The sequence below is a fragment of the Lithobates pipiens genome, unplaced genomic scaffold, assembly GCF_037356315.1.
Source record: "Lithobates pipiens isolate NorthernLeopardFrog02 unplaced genomic scaffold, aLitPip1_a1.2 Scaffold_27, whole genome shotgun sequence".
Taxonomy (NCBI): Eukaryota; Metazoa; Chordata; class Amphibia; order Anura; family Ranidae; genus Lithobates; species Lithobates pipiens.
In genome coordinates this window covers 190,124,763-190,144,915 of record NW_027507788.1, presented here as the reverse complement: position 1 = coordinate 190,144,915, position 20,153 = coordinate 190,124,763, and the positions used below count along the sequence as shown (strand labels likewise).

General features: G+C 42.6%; 1 protein-coding gene across 2 annotated transcripts in view; it reads right to left on the bottom strand.

Moving 5' to 3' along the window:
* LOC143934437 (solute carrier family 2, facilitated glucose transporter member 5-like) overlaps nt 1-20,153 on the bottom strand; it is a 77,996-nt gene that overhangs the window by 9,730 nt on the left and 48,113 nt on the right. For both annotated transcript variants that reach the window (XM_077458055.1, XM_077458056.1), the window contains 2 exons: nt 19,760-19,870; nt 10,065-10,166 (listed from right to left, as the gene is read on the bottom strand). In XM_077458055.1, the coding sequence (XP_077314181.1) occupies nt 10,065-10,166; nt 19,760-19,870 (213 nt within the window). The remainder of the gene's footprint in view (nt 1-10,064; nt 10,167-19,759; nt 19,871-20,153) is intronic.

Sequence of the window (20,153 nt, the reverse complement as noted above, 5' to 3'; positions counted from 1 at the left end):
AAAAAAGATTTTGGAAAAAACAATAGAAGCTGCTAAATCTAAAACAATGATGAATAATAAGATACTTTAAACAATATGGTCCAAAAAAAAACAAATAAACATTGGCTTAAGTATACAAGACACCCGTCTTCCATCCCTTATATCAATAGTAACATGATGGGAAAAGGGGAGGGGGAAATTTTGGGACTTTAAATGAGGTCATAGCCTCCATCCCTATCAGATATAAGATATAAAATTAAAAACAAGAGCTAAGCGGGACTTTAAATGAAGTACGGGGTCTTTTATTGAAAAAAAAGGAGAAATATTGTTATGCGATTATATGATGCGACAAAATTACATGTATATTAAAGAGGTGCACAGACAGACACATTATTAACATTGACATTTTGTTTTATATAATCTTACTGACCAATACAGAGTAGGTTATAAAAGCGCACCTCCATTATATACATAAGACAACCAAATATGGAAATAAATTAAACAAATAATACAATGTAGGCAACAACTTTGAATCTATGACTTCTTGGTTGTTGCAGTGGATTAGTAAAGAAAAAAACAACATAGTTGATGCAATTTTTCAAGAATTGATGCTAGTTGAAATTGGGGTACCAAAATACACGGCGATTATTGGCTCTACGCGTTTCGCGGCTTACTACCGCTCGTCAGGAGCAAGCTCGTGATTGGTCTGAAAATACAGAGTAGTGGTAAATTAATGTTTGCAATGATGGAACATGGGGAGATTGAAATACCCCTACCTAGTGGTCACTTACACATAGCCATGCAGTCAAAAGTGCAGCGCCGAAAGCCTAGGCACCCAAAGCGATGATACGGGAGTTGAGGAGGCCCATCCAAGGGCGAGGAGGCCCACAGAATGCACACACAGGCAACCACCGGGACAACAAGGGCGTTTAGTAAGTGAAAACGAATATAGAAATATAAAACTGAGCCTAATGGGTGAAAAAATGCATGGTAAGAACTACAGATAATCTGAGAATTGTGAAAGAAAAATGCGTTGAAAAAAGAAAATGTTGGGGTGGATGTGTGATGAGTGTAGGAGAGGGTTAGCATGGGAAAGGGGGGAAGGGGGGAAGAGGGCGGAAGAGAAAGGGGAAGGAGGGGGAAAGTGGCTGTGTATGACATGACCCAGTCTGAATACCAGGTGACGGAGTGAGTAGTGACAGAAAAAAGTAAAGAAAGAGGGACATATGGATTGATTGTGCAAAAATACCTTGTGTGTGGAAAAAACGCGAAAACAAGGGGTGACAGTGTATGGTAGGTGAATAGCCCCAGTTGTTCCGGGTCCCGCCTGCCGCCGCCAACCATGGATACAGCCAAACCGCCGTCTGGGGGCCCCCAGCGTCACACACTCAAGGACACCAAATGGAAGAGTGAGCAATGCCAGACCCGGGATATATACACACTCCGAGTCAGCGTCCACACCCACACTCCAGGTGAAATGAGGATGTAAATCAACCTAGCCTGAAAGGCGGCACCCATAACAGTGATGCCGTACAAACGGTGGTGAAAGTGTGACGCCGATACGCAGTGGGTGAACGCGCCCCGCCTCCCAGCCAAGAGAAAAAAAGGAAAAAAATAAATAAATAAAAAAATCTTGGATGAGGAGGGCGGAGGGCGTCCCCCAGTGCGCATCGCAACTCCCGATCATGACAAAAAGGAATGCAGCGATGCAGACGACACCAACACCACCCGACTGCATAGGTGCGTCAAGGACCGAATAGTGCAAAAAAAAAAAAAAAAAAAAAAAAAAAATTTTTTTTTTTTTTTTTCTTTTTTCTTTTTAAAAAAGATTTTGGAAAAAACAATAGAAGCTACTAGCTCCCCTTTCTCTTCCGCCCTCTTCCCCCCTTCCCCCCTTTCCCATGCTAACCCTCTCCTACACTCATCACACATCCACCCCAACATTTTCTTTTTTCAACGCATTTTTCTTTCACAATTCTCAGATTATCTGTAGTTCTTACCATGCATTTTTTCACCCATTAGGCTCAGTTTTATATTTCTATATTCGTTTTCACTTACTAAACGCCCTTGTTGTCCCGGTGGTTGCCTGTGTGTGCATTCTGTGGGCCTCCTCGCCCTTGGATGGGCCTCCTCAACTCCCGTATCATCGCTTTGGGTGCCTAGGCTTTCGGCGCTGCACTTTTGACTGCATGGCTATGTGTAAGTGACCACTAGGTAGGGGTATTTCAATCTCCCCATGTTCCATCATTGCAAACATTAATTTACCACTACTCTGTATTTTCAGACCAATCACGAGCTTGCTCCTGACGAGCGGTAGTAAGCCGCGAAACGCGTAGAGCCAATAATCGCCGTGTATTTTGGTACCCCAATTTCAACTAGCATCAATTCTTGAAAAATTGCATCAACTATGTTGTTTTTTTCTTTACTAATCCACTGCAACAACCAAGAAGTCATAGATTCAAAGTTGTTGCCTACATTGTATTATTTGTTTAATTTATTTCCATATTTGGTTGTCTTATGTATATAATGGAGGTGCGCTTTTATAACCTACTCTGTATTGGTCAGTAAGATTATATAAAACAAAATGTCAATGTTAATAATGTGTCTGTCTGTGCACCTCTTTAATATACATGTAATTTTGTCGCATCATATAATCGCATAACAATATTTCTCCTTTTTTTTCAATAAAAGACCCCGTACTTCATTTAAAGTCCCGCTTAGCTCTTGTTTTTAATTTTATATCTTATATCTGATAGGGATGGAGGCTATGACCTCATTTAAAGTCCCAAAATTTCCCCCTCCCCTTTTCCCATCATGTTACTATTTTCCTATACATAGTTAGAAATCTTTAAAAAAAATCTGATTCTCATGCATCCATGTGAGCTAAGGACCTTACTTTCCATGCTTGCGTAGAGGGCAGGGATTGGTATTAATGTAAAATATCTGTAAAGCACTGTGAAAATATAGGTTTAAAATAAATATATTCTGATTGAGGTATATTGGTTAATGCTAGAGCTGCACGATTCTGGATAAAATGAGATTTTTTTTGCTTAGAATAAAGATCACGATTCTCGGGATAACATCATCTTTCACATTATACAAAAAAAATGGGCTAACTTTACTGATTGGGTTTTTTTGTTTATCAATTGAAGTGTATTTTTTTTCCAAAAAATTGCATTTGAAAGACCGCTGTGCAAAAACAGTTTGACCTAAAATATTGCAACAACCACCATTTTATTCTCTAGGGTCTCTGCTAAAAAATATATATATATAATGTTTGGGGGTTCTAAGTAACTTTCTAGCAACAAATACAGATTTTAACTTGTAAGCAACAAATGTCAGAAAAAGGCTTAGTCTTTAAGTGGTTAAACTAACCTCATTTACAGACCGAAGTTCATCCCTTTGATCTAAAAGAACCAAATTATTAATTGTTTCTTTTTATCTCTCAGTGCTGAGCAATGTTGCCATAAAATTGTCAGGATGTCTTTTTTTTTCCTTTTTTTTTGACAGCTGTCAGCTGTGAGCAGAGAACAGCTCTGCACTGAATCGTAGAAATGCCGGATTAAGATTGTGAGGGGGGTTGAATCGTAATTTTTCTTTTTTTAACGATTAATCCTGCAACTCTAGTTAGTGTTTTTGAGCATTTCTAAGCATCTTGCATATTTTAACAATTAAGGTGATACTATAGTCTAATTTTTTTTCTTTAACCACTTTCAGACCGGACCATTTTGCTGGTCAAAGACCAGACCACTTTTTGCGATTCGGCACTGTTTAACTGACAATTGCGCGGTCCTGTGACGTGGCTCCCAAACAAAATTGACGTCCTTTTTTTCCCACAAATAGAGCTTTCTTTTGGTGGTATTTGATCACCCCTGCGGTTTTTATTTTTTGCGCTATAAACAAAAATAGAGCGACAATTTTGAAAAAAACTCATTATTTTTTACTTTTTGTTATAATAAATATCCCCCAAAAATATATAAAAAAACATTTTTTCCCTCAGTTCAGGCCGATACGTATTCTTCTACATATTTTTGGTAAAAAAATTGCAATAAGCGATTATTGATTGGTTTGCGCAAAAGTTATAGCATTTACAAAATAGGGATAGTTTTATAGCATTTTTATTAATAATTTTTTATTATTTTTTTTTACTAGTAATGGCGGCGATCAGCGATTTTTATTGTGACTGCGACATTGTGGGGGACCCATCGGACATTTTTGACACATTTTTGGGACCATTGTCATTTATACAGTAATCACTGCTATATAAATGCAGTGATTCCTGTGTAAATGACACTGGCAGTGAAGGGGTTAACCAGCGGATGGCAGTGTAGGGGTTAAGTGTTCCTAGGGGTGTGTAACTAACTGTGGGGGGGTTGGGCTTTCATTTAGTGAACACTGATCTCTGCTCCAATCACATGGAGCAGAGATCAGCGTCACTAGTTGCTAGGCAGAATGGAGAAATGCTGTTTACAACGGCATTTCTTCATTCGGCCGCTCCGTGAGATGATCGCGGGGATGTCCGCGGTGATCGAGTCCGCGGGTCCCGCGACCGGACTCACGGGGGTCCCGACCAGCGCGGAAGCGCGCCGCCGGCGGCGCGCTCCCGATGGCAGGGCGGCAAATTTAAAGGGACATACATGTATGCCCATTTGCCTGCCCGTGCCATTCTGTCGACGTACATCGGCGTGCGCTGGTCGGCAACTGGTTAAAAATAACAAACATGTTATACCTACCTGCCCCGTGCAGAGGTTTTGCATAGAGCAGCCCAGACAGATCCTCTTCTTTTCAGGTCCCCCTTCGGTGCTTCTGGCGACCTCCCTCCTCTCGAGTGCCGAGCTACAGCTCCATGTGTCCATTCAGACACAGGGCCGTGGTTAAGCCTAGCCCCCTCTCTCTCCTAATTGGCTAACTGCCTTTTATTGACAGCAGTGGGAGTCAATGGTGCCACTGCTGTGTCTCAGCCAATCAGGCTGGGGAGTCCCAGACACCCGAGGCACTCGTGCACATCGCTGGATAGAGATGGGGATCAGGTAAGTATTAGAGGGGCTAAATGGGGGCTACTACACAAAGAAGGCTTTTTATCTTAATGCATTGAATGCATTAAGATAAAAAGCCTTCTGACTTTACAACCACTTTAAGGGGATTGTTTTTTTTTCTTACGCTTCTAATTGCTGCCACTTTAAAGCTGAGATTTCACCCTGAGAGTGGTCCAAATCTGCAATTTGCCTATAATTTTTACCATCATTTAATGCGTTGTGTTATCACTTTAAAGTGGAATTTCTCTGCTCCTATCCTAAATTTCTGGAAAAGGCTGGGTAATTTGGTCCTTCCACCTTACAATGTCACTTATCTATCCAGAATGTCAGAGCCTCTCTGAATTAAAAATTCTATGATATATAAATTCTATCATTCTGAACTATGAAAAAAGGGTCTGTGAAAAGAAACTGGTTATATTTTTTAGATAGGCCAAAATACATTGTTAATGTTTTCCAGTATTAGAAATACATAACAGGGAAAATAACTTTGCAGCTTAAAATGTTTGTTCTGCAAGCAAGTTGCATAGCAGTCAATTAAAGTCATGGATTCTCGGAACTGAGAACAATGAAAAGGTTTACTCCACAAACAAGACCCAGCAGTTTATTACTGGTTGTACACAAAGGCTGTAGTACAGCTGGCCTTGCCTTGTTTAGGCAATGAGAAATCAAGTGTTATTTGACCACTTGTATAGTGTATAATCTATGCATTGTTTCACATGTGGACAAAGATATTAACAAGCTGAGCAGATAAACAAGAGAAACATTCAACAAACAAAATAAAATGCCCGAAAACTCTAAAAATGACAATGGAACTGTTCTATATTTTAATATTATTAAAATACAATAATTCAATCTTTTGGACTCTTGCAAGTTGCGCTGTTACACATGAGAATTTATATAATCTCCTTTAACTATTGTTTATTTGACTGTTTATTTGACTTTTGTATAATTGGTTAATATGCTGCCATCTTGTGGTTATTTTGATTATAGCACTGTCCTTTTCTGTTTATTATCTGTGTCCGCACACCCACCTCCTAATGCATTTGCTGTGCCTGCTTCCCTGTTTTGTGAGGAAGAGATGGGCACTTATGTATAGGTCTCATGCCATCTTCTCACATCTGGGAACACATTACCATGTTTTGACCTGCAGATATCATCTTTCAATCATCTGCCACATTTTGTTGTCTGGTAAGTTCAAGCTTTCTGATAAAGATTGTCCTCTGTGATTATATCTGCTTATACAGGCCAGGCATAGAGGTCTCAGCAAGGGATACATCACTATTATAACAGTTGGAGTCAGAATACAAGTCATAAGGTTCAGATATAATGACACTGTTTTGATAGTGTATGTAAGGGCATAATGACCTAGAATTGCAATGTTGATTCAGATAAAATTACCAAGTACATGTTTTCCCTGTAATCATCACAATAAGAAAATTTGTATTTCATAACTGATACATTACCAGGAGCAAAATGGGAGTAGTTTAAATTGTATACAAAATATTTTAGGAAGTATAATTAATATTTCAAGATGGATCGTTGTATAAATAAATCCATCCCCGTAGCAAAGAGTTCATGCTTAGTTACTACTGTACAGTAAAAATTAAACATCACTAATAATACCACCAATACCACCAAACATCACTAATAATACCACCAAACCCCCACAGGGAGATATCCATACATCATCTAAATAAAAAAAACATGCAATGCAATCCAAGATCTAACAAATCAATTTTATTCCCAAAACCTAACATAGGTGTTTCTAGTCTCATAGTGCCATCTAGTGGTCAAGTAAGTTATTGATTATGCAAGGGCATGGTAATCAATAATACAATCCTCCAATTGGAAGTGAGTAAACATCAACAACTACACCCTCTGGGAGGGCCCCTAGGTTAGATGGTTTTTGAGTATATACTGTATATAAGGAGCTCAGAAGGAGACAGGACTGACATCGTCCACCATCACACATCACTAGACACACATCTTCCATCTTGAAAAAGCTTAAGGCCCTATCCTTTTAGCCCAAGCAATCCATTTCACCTACTTGGAGGGTAACTTACAGTGTGCTATAATTTAAAGATTTTTTGCTGTTTAATATTCCAATTTTCAATTGATTTTGCTGGGTAATTTGATATTTTCCTCAAGATAACATAACCTCTAGGGTTAGGCACCTTTCACACTGGTGGAGTCCACCAGTGGCTCCACCTGCTCAGCTGGGAATTTCTCTGCTAATCCCTGCTGAGAGTAGGCAGGTGACAGGTCTCTATAGCTGTTGGATATAAATGGATCCTCTGATTCAATATGCCAGATCCATCTGTTTTTAGCAGACAGGATAGGATCAGACTCAGCAGGTGTCAATGGACACATGTCCGTTGACATCAGCCGTGCCATAGAGAGCAATAGATGGTCTGATCGAGTGCTCCTGAAATACTAACAGGCGGACTTTATCGCTTTTATGTAAAATATGTAAAAAAATGAAACAAAATGTATGTTTGCATAAGAGAGGGAGGGGGGGAGGCAGAGCAGCACAACATTATATTTAGTGCAAAGGATCCTCCCTGCCCTATCTCACCATTAGGTTTCACCATTTTGTCCCTTGTACAGAATATAGAAGGTGAAGCCTGGCAGTCAATAAGTGCGCATATCAATGACATCTCTGCCTGCCCTTGCTGTAACTGTCATTTGTCACTGCTCTCTGTATGGCAGTAGGCATACATTATCATCTAGAAGGATAGTTAGAGATGGACATGTGGTTTTAGCCATGGGCGTAGCATAAGGGGTTGCATGGGGTCACAGTTGCAACCCCGCCCCTAGCTTCAGGGGACCACTGCAACCTCTCTATCATATTATCATATCCTCCACAAAATCCAGCTCCGATCTGCCCTAGGTCCCCAAAGCCACACTTCAGTACTGGGCTTCTACTTTGCCTTCCACAGTCCAGACCCCCTCCCCATTGGCTGGGGAGAAGCTGTGAGCCATTTCCTGAATGGAGAGGAGCATGAAGTGAGAACAGCCCCTGATGGGGAAGTGTCTGTGTGCTGGCAACATGGAATAGTAACCGAGCTCAGCGAGGCAAGAGGAGGAGATTGCTATACTGTAGCCACAATGGGACCGATGTCACTAGTGAGGTATGACACTGCTCAGTGTCTCCTAGTCATGAGCTCGGATTCTCTGTACCCCTCTACTAGGGGATGTCTACTTACCCCATTTCCCTGATAACTGGGGAAAAGACACACACTTCCGGGAGGTGACCTTCTCCCAACACTGACAGAAAAACCTTCAGCAATTGCTAAAACAAATCCCTTAACACCTTCTCGGGAGGCCCCTAAAGGGCTGCAGGCTCCAGATTTTGTGTCACATGGCTTTGCCCACCCAGATCTATGCTATGCCTGGCTGATGAGCTCCTTTCCCATTACAACACTCTATACTGTTCCTCCTCCGTAGGGCTGAAATCACATTCCTTTACAACCCAGCCAGTTAGCCATGATCTGCACAGGGTTTATCTGCCTACTGCAATTACACTGCCATTCTGACCAGAGAATTTCACAGGTCAGAAGGGCAACATAAAAGCCAGATACACCCTGTGAAGACTGACAAACTGTGTGTAAAGGAATGTGATTTCAGCCCTGTGTAGTGTGTGTCTGTGTGTGTGTGTGTGTGTGTGTGTGGGGGGGGGGGGGGGGGTGGCTGTATGCAGTGCTGGTATGGGAAAGGAGCTCTGCCAAGTGACCTGCCTGGGGTCCCTGTCCTCTAAATCCCCAGCAGTGATCCCCGTCCTCTGATTCTCCAGTGGTAATCCCTGTCTTCTGATGTAAAGAGGAACTTCTGGGAATCTTGCCATGCGGTGGATGTATCTGCATGCACGTTGGAAGTAGTGGGGGGGGGGGGGGGGGGGCTCAGGTCAACTTTTGCATCAGGGCCCACAAGCTTCAAGCTACACCTCTGGTTTTAGCTATTGACTATAAGTCAGTTTTTGCAGAACAGGATGCAGGCTTGGTGAAGGAACATGTTGAAACAGCTAATGAAGTAGCAAAGTTCGCTGATCTGAGATCCTGTGAGTTAGGCTCCATGCACACTGGGAGCAGAAAAAAAAGTCCAGAGTTTTAGCATAAAAAACGCAAATTGAGAGCATATCGAACAACGTTTAGGTGAGTTTATGAGAGTTTATGAGCATTTGTGTTTACAGGCATTTTTTGCACTTAACAACACTCCCCTCTGCAAAAGTTAACTCCCAAATAAAGAAAAAAAAATTAAACTTGATGTTCACGAGACGAGAGAGAACAGGAGTTTAGGATGGATTGACGTTTTTAAAGCTCCTAGGCCGCGTACACACGGGCGGACTGTTCGCCCAACTTTGTCCGCTGAACAGTGTTTGGGCGGACAGTCCGCTCGTGTGTGGGCTTTCAGCGGACAATTTCAGCGGACAGTTGGACGGACAAGGTTTTTCGGAATTTCCGAAAAACTGTCCGCTGAAACCTTGTTTCAGCGAACAGCCCGCTCGTGTGTAGGCTTGTTCGTCAAACAAAGTTGCGCGCATGCTCAGAAAGGATTTTCACGCCGAAAGCTATAATGCAGTGTATAGGACGTCGTATTTTTCGTCCCGTCGTACGTGCTGTTCACGTCATCGCGCACGGTTTCAGCAAACTGTTCGTTCGTCGTGTGTGGGCATGTCCGTCCATGCTAATTTTGAGCGGACTGTTTGCTGAAACTGTTGGACGGACAAAGTTGGGCGAACAGTCCGCGCGTGTGTACGCGGCCCTAAACTTCTCCAGAAAAGCTCTGAACGTCCCTGTCAGAAAATACCTGTAGTCATCATAATATGCAAAGACCCATTGAATACAATAGAAGTGTTTCTACAGGCAGGTGAAAAAAACGTCAAACGCCTGTAGAATCATCGTTTTTTTTTTTTTGCCAGTGTGCATGGAGCCTTAGGGTTAGATACATAAGCAACCATTTATAGTGATTTGGAAATTTACTTAAAGATCAGTTCAGTGTTCAAGAATTGATATTCAGTGCATAGTCTTTAAAAAGCCACAGTATTCCTACCTGATAAACCAGAGCAATAGTTAACACTACACAAGCAATGCAACATGTCCCGAAGCCTATAAGCAGTAACAGTCGTCTACCCCACGAATCCACAATGACGACCTGCAACCACAGAGTAAAGACAAGACACAATTATATTATTATTAAAGAATATAATACAGATGAAAATTAGAAATCATGTTACAGAAAATATATATCTATTTCTTATAAAAGCCTATGCAAAATTGTATGGATGTAGAAACACAAGCTTAAAATGAAACTATAGACAAAAATTTAATTTTTGATTTTGAAGATAGTTGTACTTTACGATAATAAGACACATGGGGGGTGATTTACTAAGAAGAAGGCACTGCACCAGTTCATACATTAATTGGTGCACCGGAAAAGTCATTAATTGAACGTGCAAAACATTGAGGAGCAAATAACGATAATAAATACCCGTATATGTAAATTGCAACTGGCGCTAGGTAGAAAAACTGAGGTTTTTTTATTGATAATAGCGCACGCCCAATACAATTGGTTAATTGCACCTCATTGGATGTGTCTTGTTAGGCAATTAGTAGGTGTACTCAGTTAATTAAATCTTTCAGTAAATTACAAAGAACAGAGAAGTGTTTCTACACCCAATAAATTACTATTTTCAGGGTGACCATACACTGTACTCAGTTAGATCTTAAATACATTAGATTTAGTGCAAGAGCCTGTTTTATTTCCTATAACAAGTGCATCCTCCTATTACCTATTTTGTTTAAAAATCGAGTTGTACAGAGATTGGCCAATCAGATTGCATAGTGCATGACCATCTTAAATGCCAAATTTGGAATTTAGATGTGCCATGACCCACTTGTATTTTCCTAACGATATTTCCTGGGCATTACACAAGGCACAAGAAAAAACACTTTTTTTCAAGACATGCTAGAATGATCAGGAATCTTCAAACTACGGCTCTCCAGCTGTTGCGGAACTACACATCACATGAGGCATTGTAAAGCTCTGACATTCACAGACATGACTAGACATGATGGGAATTGTAGTTCCTGAACAACCGGAGGGCCATAGTTTGAAGTCTCCTGTGCTAGACCAGTATTATGCCTCCAAAATTGGGAGTGTGGCATCTATCCAACTCACTGCTGGTGGACAAAAGAACCTACATCTGTAGATATATATATATATATATATATATATATATATATATATATATACACATACATATATATATACATATATACACACACTGAAGCAGGAAGCAATATACCTTGGCCCGGAAGTGAATCTGTACACAGGAAGTAGGTGTGTGTTTTGAGGCCAAATCATTTAGACATACACACATGACACACACAAACACCATTCCCATGTAAAAATAAATCAAAAATGATCTCAATTTGCAAATAAGAATCATCTCTTCCTCAGAGAACAATGAGTGGGGCGTGGTGGTGGGAAGAAATTAGCAGCAGTACAAGCCACTTCCTGAAGGGGAGTGAAGTCATTCCTATGTGCTAGCCACCTCTTCCGGGAACCAGATATGCACCAGGGGTACATACCTCCGCGCACACAGCAATTGTGCATGTCACATACACAGCGGTCACGCATCTAGATGCATTTGGTGCATTTAGCTGTAGGAACCCAATTTTTATGGAAATTAATAGTAAAGCAGATGCATATTTCCAGGAATGGACTAACAAATGTTTCTAGTGAAAGGCAACTGCTGTTTTCTATTAAACAAGGTCTTAGGAACTTAGGAATGTGTCTTTGCAAAGTTAAACTAAATTAAATCCTTTCTTATTTTTGCTTGGGGATAGAGTGCAGAGGGATTCGAAGTCTTGCCAGTTTTTGGGGATGTCTGAACCCCCGATAGGGTGAAGACACCTCCCAAATTTTGCCAGTTTCTTCTTCAAATTTATTCACTTCCTGTCACATAGCCAAACAGGAAGTGAGGGTAAAACCCTACCTGTGTCACACAGGTCAATCTAAATAGTTTTCCCATTAGGTAAATTGTGCTCTACCATTTTGCTGTGTACACCCCAAATTATTAAGTATCTTGGACTTGGGGTTTATTTAGTAAAGGCAAATCCACTTTGCACTACAAGTGTAAGGCTGACCTGCGGTCAGCCTGTATTTGTAGGAGGAGTCAGGCTGCATAAAGCCTGCCCTCCTTTGCCTCCTCCCCTCGTGGTCATAGGCTGTTGTGTCTTCGTCTGATCGTTTCCGGGTCAGCCATCGCGCCACTTCCGGTTTCAACTAACTGAGCAGCAGCATGGGAGGCTGCAGGGGTCATGTCTAAGGGCTCGCGGTTCCGGATGCCTCCCGTCCTGCTCTAGTGTCCACCCGCCAGCTCCTCTCTCCCCATATAGTTCCAGCCCGCCCTCTTCTCCTGGTGTTCACACTGGGGGGGTGTTTCAGCCCCCACCAGCTCTGCTCATTGGCAGTGGTCTCGGCCGCCCACTTCTCCCGGTGTGGGGGGGTGTTCGACTCCTCCGTCTCCATTGGGGGGCGCCTCATCCGCCCACTCGCTTGTTCAACTGCCTATCAGCGCCTGTCTCCATGAGGGAGCCGCTTCTCCCGCCCGCCTCCTTCTCCCGTTGTTTCTGCCGGGGGGAGGATTCGGCCACCGGCTTCTCCCTGTGTTTCTGCCAGGGGAGGGGGGGTTCGACTGCCTATCAGCGCCTGTCCCCTCGAGGGAGCTGCTTCTCCCACCCACCTCCTTCTCCTGGTGTTCTGGGGGGGGGGGGGATTTGGCCGCCAGTGGCTCCTCTGTCGCCCGTCTACTTCTCTCTGTGTTTCTGCTGGGGGAGGGGGGTTCAGCTGCCTGACGGCTCCTCAGATGTATGTGTTCTATATTTTGATGGCCACGGTCAGTCGCGTCTTCTGGGGCTGGGGCATATTCCTAGCAGTTCGGTGGGTGGTTGCAGATCTGGCGGCAGTTTGGAGGGGGATTCGGACTTGGATTTTGTTTGGCAGCGTGGGAAGGGCATCCACCCGCCCCTCTCACTCCTCCCGGTGCTCACGCTGGGCATCAGAGAGGAGGTATTTGTGTTTCTTATGCAGTTCACGGTTCTCACGCAGTTTTCGGTTTCTCATACAGTTCACAGTTTCTCGGGCAGTTTGCGTTTCTTATGCAATTTACGGTTCTCATGTTGTTTATGTCTCATGCAATTTACGTCGATCATGCAATTTGTGGTTCTCATGCTGTTTACACCTCTCATGCAATTTATGGTTTCTCATGCAATTTTTACGGTTTCTAATGCAATTTTACGTTTCTCATGCAATTTTATGGTTCTTATGCGATTTACGATTTCTCATGCAATGTACGATTTCTCATGCAATTTATGTTTTTTATGCTATTTACGGTTTTCATGCAGTTGACATTTTTCATGAAATTTACAGTTTCTCATACAATTTACGTTTAGCATGCAATTTACGGTTTTTATGCGATTTACGGTTTTTCATGCAGTTGACGTTCTTCTATGCAATTCATGGTTCTTACGCAATTTACGCTTCTCATGCTGTTTTCGGTTTCTCATGCGGTTTTCGTTTTCTCATGCATTCATGGTTCCTCGTGCAGTCACGGTTTCTCATGCAGTTTACAGTTTCTAATGCTATCTACGGTTTCTCATGCAGGTGACGTTTTTCATGCAATTTTCGGTTCCCATACTATTTTCGGTTCTCATACATTTCATGTGTCTTATGCAATTCATGGTTTGTCATGCTGTTGACGTTTTTTCATGCAATTTACGGTTCTGACACAATTTACGCTTCTCATGCAATTTACGGTTTCTGATGCAACTTTATGGTTCTCATGCAATTTTTCACTTCTCATGCCAATTCATGTGTTTCCCATGTTTCTTTCGTTTCTCATGTTGCGTTTCTCATGTAAATTTCCCATGCTTCTTACATTTTCCCATGTGTCTTGGCGTTTTCCCATGTTTCTTACTTTTTTTTCCAGTTTTATGTCATATGCTTTTTCATATCATTGCCTTTCGTTCACTGCATATTCTGTTAGCTGGTGCTGAGGTTTAGTCTTTAATTGATTGTCGTCCCACAATCTTCTCGCCTGTAGTCCATACGTCATACGTGCCCCTTCACCATTACACCTTTACTACCACCCACCATGGTCTGTGGGTACCTTAGCCCCGAGTGTTCGTTTTTAATTTCCTGTCTTGGCGCTGCAGGTTGCTCGGGGTCACTTCTGTATACACTAGGGTGGTGTTGTCATTAGGTTCACTTTCATGCGCTGTTGGTCCTGTCATTTCTGCACCCACATCCTTATACTTGTCAGATACCAGGGGTATTGCTATGTTATGGGCTGGTTGTCTGTTATGTTCTCTGGTCGGTTCACATATCTGGGTTGTCTATGTTCTTCCACTGCAGGTTACACATCAGACTGAGGTGTTCGTTTTTAATTGGCTTGTTCGGTGGCAAGTCTCCTCGTCTGTTCTTACGCTGCTCACATATTTTGTACAAACTCACGTTTCTCATGCAGTTAGTTTCTCATGCGATTTAAGTTTCTCTAGTTTTTTTCCCAGGTTTCTCTAGTTTTTTCCCAGGTTTTTCTGTTTTTTTTTCCCCAGGTTTCTCGTGTTTTTTGCCAGGTTTCTCTCGTTGTTTATCAATTCACGTTCTCGTGCTACCGGCGTTTCTTATGCAGGTGGCGTTTTTTCTTGCAGCCTCGGTTCTTATGCTGCTCACGTTTGATCAGCTCGCGCTACTCATGTTTCTCGTTCAGTTACGTTTCCTTCACGCAGCTTACATTCTTGTCATAGGTTTCTTAGTCTGCTCATGTTTCTCTCACAAGTTATGTTCCTGAGCCAGTTGTGTGTCATTTCCACACTACCTTTAATTTCCTAGATGCGTCCAGCCAGGAATTGCGCAATGGTATGAAACGATTGGTAAGTCAGCCTATTGCAGCTCCAGCAGCTTCTACTGGCTCAGGTTTTTTTTTTAGGGGATTCCAGAACCCTCTTGGGGCCTAGGCCGGTATCAGTAGGCCTAAGTCTCGGACGCAGGTGCCGGCATCACACCTTCTCTTCAGTTCCAGTTTTGTGATGCATTGGGTTTCCTTTTGGCTGGCGCAGCAGGCCTGATCATTAGGTTTTATTTTGAATACCAGGAAGGCTCATGACACTGCTTGGCATGTTTTCCAGGCTTTCCGGTCAAGGTTTTCTAGTCCTGATGGTTAACATCCAGTTCCTATTTGCTTTTCTGTTTTTTTATTTTTTGTTTGCCTCTTCTAGCTCGTATCGGCCCACAGCACTTTCAGGGCGTATCGAGCTGAGTCTCAGATTTTCATGTTGTGAGAAGACCTCCTCGGGTTTTCTTATTTTCTTCACACTCTATTTAAGCCATCGACAGGGAACTAGAAGAGCAGACCTCCTGCTGTGCTCAGCAGACTTTCCATTGTGGGTCATATTTTTCATGACATATCTTACGTGCTCTAAGGTCTCCTTTTACATTGGTTACCAGCTTGGTGCTCAAGGTGGCGCTATAGCTGGCCTTTTGCGGTTCCCGAGGCCAAGGGAGTTGCGTTACTGGCCCAGGGTCTCGCTTACTTTTGGCCAATCAACTGGTTTGACACCCCAGTTTTCTGTTTACATTAGCATGACACTGCAATTGGGAGGTGTGACTGTCAACAGGTTCTGGCAAGGCGTGGTGTGCGGTGTTTGTCAGTGCCACATCTGTCAAACCCAGGGATGGTCCACTGTTTGCCTTGTCCTATCGCTCCTCTATCCGCAGCTCAAGGCATACTTCATTGATGGCCTTTTTTGGGCCAGTCGGGGTCTTGTCCTTTAAGCCTACTTTGGCTATTCATTCAGGATAGGAGTAGCTTCTGTGGCTTTGCGCCAGGGGCCCCCAGCACTTATTTGGTGTATTTTCAAGATACCACAAACAGTTGTCAATTTTGGCAGGTTGTACGTTAATTCAATGTGCAATTAATCTGGTTGTTAAGCTTTCATCCTACTGTGTTTATTTTTTGCCCCCTTTTAGGCATACTGACCACGTGACCCTGGCACACTTCAGGTCTTTGTTCTCTGTTGCTATTTGTTCCTTTCCTATATTATCCACAGATTGACTCTGAGTACAAGTGTAAGGCTGACCGCAGGTCAGCCTGTATTTGTAGGAGGAGTCAGGCTGCATAAAGCCTTCCCCCCTTTTTCTCCCACCCACCCATTCCCTTTTCTTTCATTTCATTTCATACTTGGGTGTGCCCCCTTTTAGGCATACTGACCACGTGACCCCAGAACACTTCAGGTCTTTGTTCTCTGTTGCTTTGTTCCTTTCCTATACTATCCACAGGCTGACTCTGAGTACAAGTGCACTTGGAAGTGCAGTTGCTGGAGATCTGAGGGAGACATGCAAGGAAAATTAAAAAAAAGCATCTTTGCTTCTACATGATTGGATGATAAAATCACCAGTGCTTCCCCTCAGATTTACAGCGAGTACATTTGTATTGCATTTAATAAACCACAAAATACCTATTGTATAATTTGGGGTGTACACAACAAACATAGGGACACTAGTTAGATTGACCTGTGTGTCCCCAAGACATTGGTAGGTTTTACCCTCACTTCCTGTTTGGCTATCAGAAAAGGGACGCAAAGCCCAACCTAAAAAAGACAAGCAGGGGTTCTTAGGCCGCGTAAACACGCGGGGACTGTTCGCTCAACAGTTTCAGCGGACAGTCTGCTGAACAAAGTTTTTCGGAAATTCCGAAAAACTGTCCGCTGAAACTCTGTTTCAGCGAACAGTCCCCTCGTGTGTAGGCTTGTTCGTCAAACTAAGTTCCGCGCATGCTCAGAAAGGATTTACACGCCGAAGTTTGCATTGCAGTGTATAGGACGTCGTATTTTTCGTCCCGTCGTACGTGCCGTTCACGTCATCGCGCACGGTTTCAGCGGACTGTTCGTTCGTCGTGTGTGGGCAAGTCCGTCCATGCTAATTTTGAGCGGACTGTCCGCTGAAACTGTTTGACGGACAAAGTTGAGCGAACAGTCCTCGCGTGTGTACGCGGCCTAACACTCACTTGGTTTCCCCTTAAATGCCCAAAATAAGAATAGAATTGAGTCTTGAGTCTTGAGCTAGATTTTAGCTCAGGGCTCTAAATCAGTGGTTCTCAAACCTGTCCTCAAGTACCCCCAACAGGCCATGTTTGCAGGTTGACCTACATCTTGCACTGGTGCTTTAAATCAGAGTCAATGGCTTTGTTTTTCAAACAGCTATTTCAGCTAAGATAAATTCCCAAAACATGTCCTGTTGGGGGTACTTGAGGACTGAGGCAGAGAACCACTGCGCTAAAATGTTAAATTGAATACTTAGCTCTCTGTAATTTTCCTTATCTGGTGCCTATCCATGGCAGAATATGCATGCATATGTTACCATGAAGGCACCAGGAAAGTAGCTTTTATACAAATCACACCTTTTTTTGTTTTGCCATGCCAATCAGCCTAGTTAAGCTGCAGCTGGGAAATCTGTTGCATGAAAATTGTTTTGGGGGCAGTGTGTAAAATGCATTACGATTAAGCATGCATCTGCAAAACACATTTTTGACAAAACACATAAAACCCAAAAATTTGCTACAAATTTTATTAGTCAACAAAACAGGACTTGGAAAAGAAACACATGTATGTTAATTTGAGACACTGAATATGGTTTTCAGGTCTGACCATTTTGAAGAGAAAATGAACACACACACGCCCAGAAAAATCCCTGAGCATGCCCAGAACAACCAAAATACAGCTAGCACAAACTAAGCCCCCCCCTGTCCAAAATTAAGCACATCATCCAGCATGCTACAAAATTACAGACACTCCCGGTCCAGGGGGGGCAAACAAAGAGCCTAACATGGGCAAAAGTTATACAACAAATACCATTGCAGTCTATGGGAACTGGCTTGTTAATTTTGTGAGTCCCCACTTGGCTGGCTTATATTCTAGTTATTGGCCTTAAAATGGGTATGGGGTCCCACCCCTAGGGACATATATCAATCTCACCAATTTGGACAACCCCAAAGAACAAAACAAGGAGAAGTGCCTTTAAAAATACAAAATTGCTTAACAGCTAGTAACTTGGGGGGGGTCTTACTCTGTCTGTTAAGTGGTGCATCTGTAGCATGTATCCAAAATTCTGCTTCAAACGTGTACGGCTTCAGAGAAAACATAGAAATCTATGTTGCAGCTGCAATATTTTAACACAAAACAAAAAATAGCTCCCCCCCCATACTTACAATGCCATTTGGATCTGTTAAGGCTTACAATGAGAACCCCAATGTGAAAAATCCCACCCCAAACGAAAAAAATATTTTGCCCCTCCCACTCACTAACAAACCCCTAGCCAAACACACAGCAAGCCAGTCCATGAAAGGGGGGTGGATGCATAGGGGCAGGAGGGGCTCGGCACCCCAAAAGTCAACCACCTTCTTCCCATATTCAGGGGGACAAGTGCAACGCTGTATCCTGGCCTAGGCTGACAAGGCCCAGGACTAGGGCAGCACTTTGCAGGGGGGCAGCACGGAAAGAGTCCCTGCTGGCTTGCGCTGTTAGTGTAGCGTCAATCTTATGGGGCGGACTGGGCTGAGAGGCAAATAAGTCTAGCACCAACATAAAATGGCCGCACTGCTTTCGGTATGTGGGCGTCCGGCATTCCGCAACTGTGGGGGGGGGGGGGGGGGAGTGCGCCATTTCTAATTTTGACTGTCCTATCATCCTGGACCACAAACCTTCCTCACTGTGCTATATGTTTTCTGCTGCACTGTTGACATGGTTATATCTTCTTAGTCCTCTCCATAAAATTATCAGAAATTTGTGCTTAAAGTAGAACTATAGGAAACATTTTTTTTTTTCACTTTGGAAAGAGTAAGGGAGGGTTATAGCCCCTGTCAGTTTATTTTTTACCTTTCCTGTCCCATTGCAGAGATTTCCCTTCACTTCCTGCCACATGGCCCAAGAAGAAGTGAGAGGAAATCTATGCAAATAGAACTAGTGTCCCTACTCAAAAATTTCAGGATGGGTCTTAGACAGCAAGGGGTGTGGCCTTGACAGGAAGGGGTGGGCCATATTTAAATTATGGGGGGGGCACGAGTTTAGTCAGGCCTAGGGCAGCACAAAACCTAAATACACTACTGGACAAGGGCCTCTTCCACACAACCCTAGCCTGGGGTTGTGGGGGGCTGCAGACAGGGGATGTTTGATTTTGTAAGGGTTAGTAGGGTTAAATTGAAATTTTTTCTCCACTGCAGAAAATTTAAAGGAGCAGGCTGTAAAAATTTTCTAGAAGGAACAACTTTCTAATGGTGTACATGGTTTATGTTTGGGAAAGTCCATGCCTCTCAAAATGGAATGCAAAAAGCAAACAACATTTCAAAGTTGTTTCGAACAACATTTATCAGTTCATCAAATATGCTGTGAATTTTTGCGCAAATGTTTGAACGAGTCTTCATGTGAACATTTGTTTGAAAATCTACTAGTGTATGGCCAACTTTAGAAAGCCTCAGACAATTTAAGATGCTTGGTAAAGCACACAGAGATTTTCAGCTTATTGAAAATGGTTCAGGTGATCAGCTCTTGATCCTTCATTCCTTTATAAGGAAGAAGGAAGGAACAAAGAACCACCTAAAGTATGTACCGCTTACATCATCAGCTGAATATCGTGGTGAGCAGGATAAATCTGCTCACCTATGAGCATTAACCAACCACAAAACTCACCGCACCCAGTGTCATTAGAACATTGACAGATCCAGTTGCTACTGTGACATACTGAACGGTGTCATCTGCCACTCCAGCTGCTCCGTATATACTGTCTGCATAGTAATATACCTGAAAGGAAACAAAATTCAAGTTAGTAAATGTGAAATATACTGGAGGAGTATCTGTACTAACAGATTGAAGTACAGTTTCTTTCCCAGAGCTGTACTGTCCATTACGCCATCATATACAAGTTCCCAAAAATGTTAGCACACTATTTAACTTTGAAATATATGCATTAATTTTAATACATTTGTATTATGCACCTGAGCTAATGCTTACACTTTATTGGTATGTAATATATGTATGTACAGTATGTATGTGCATTGGCGTATACTTGTGTGTGTGTATATAT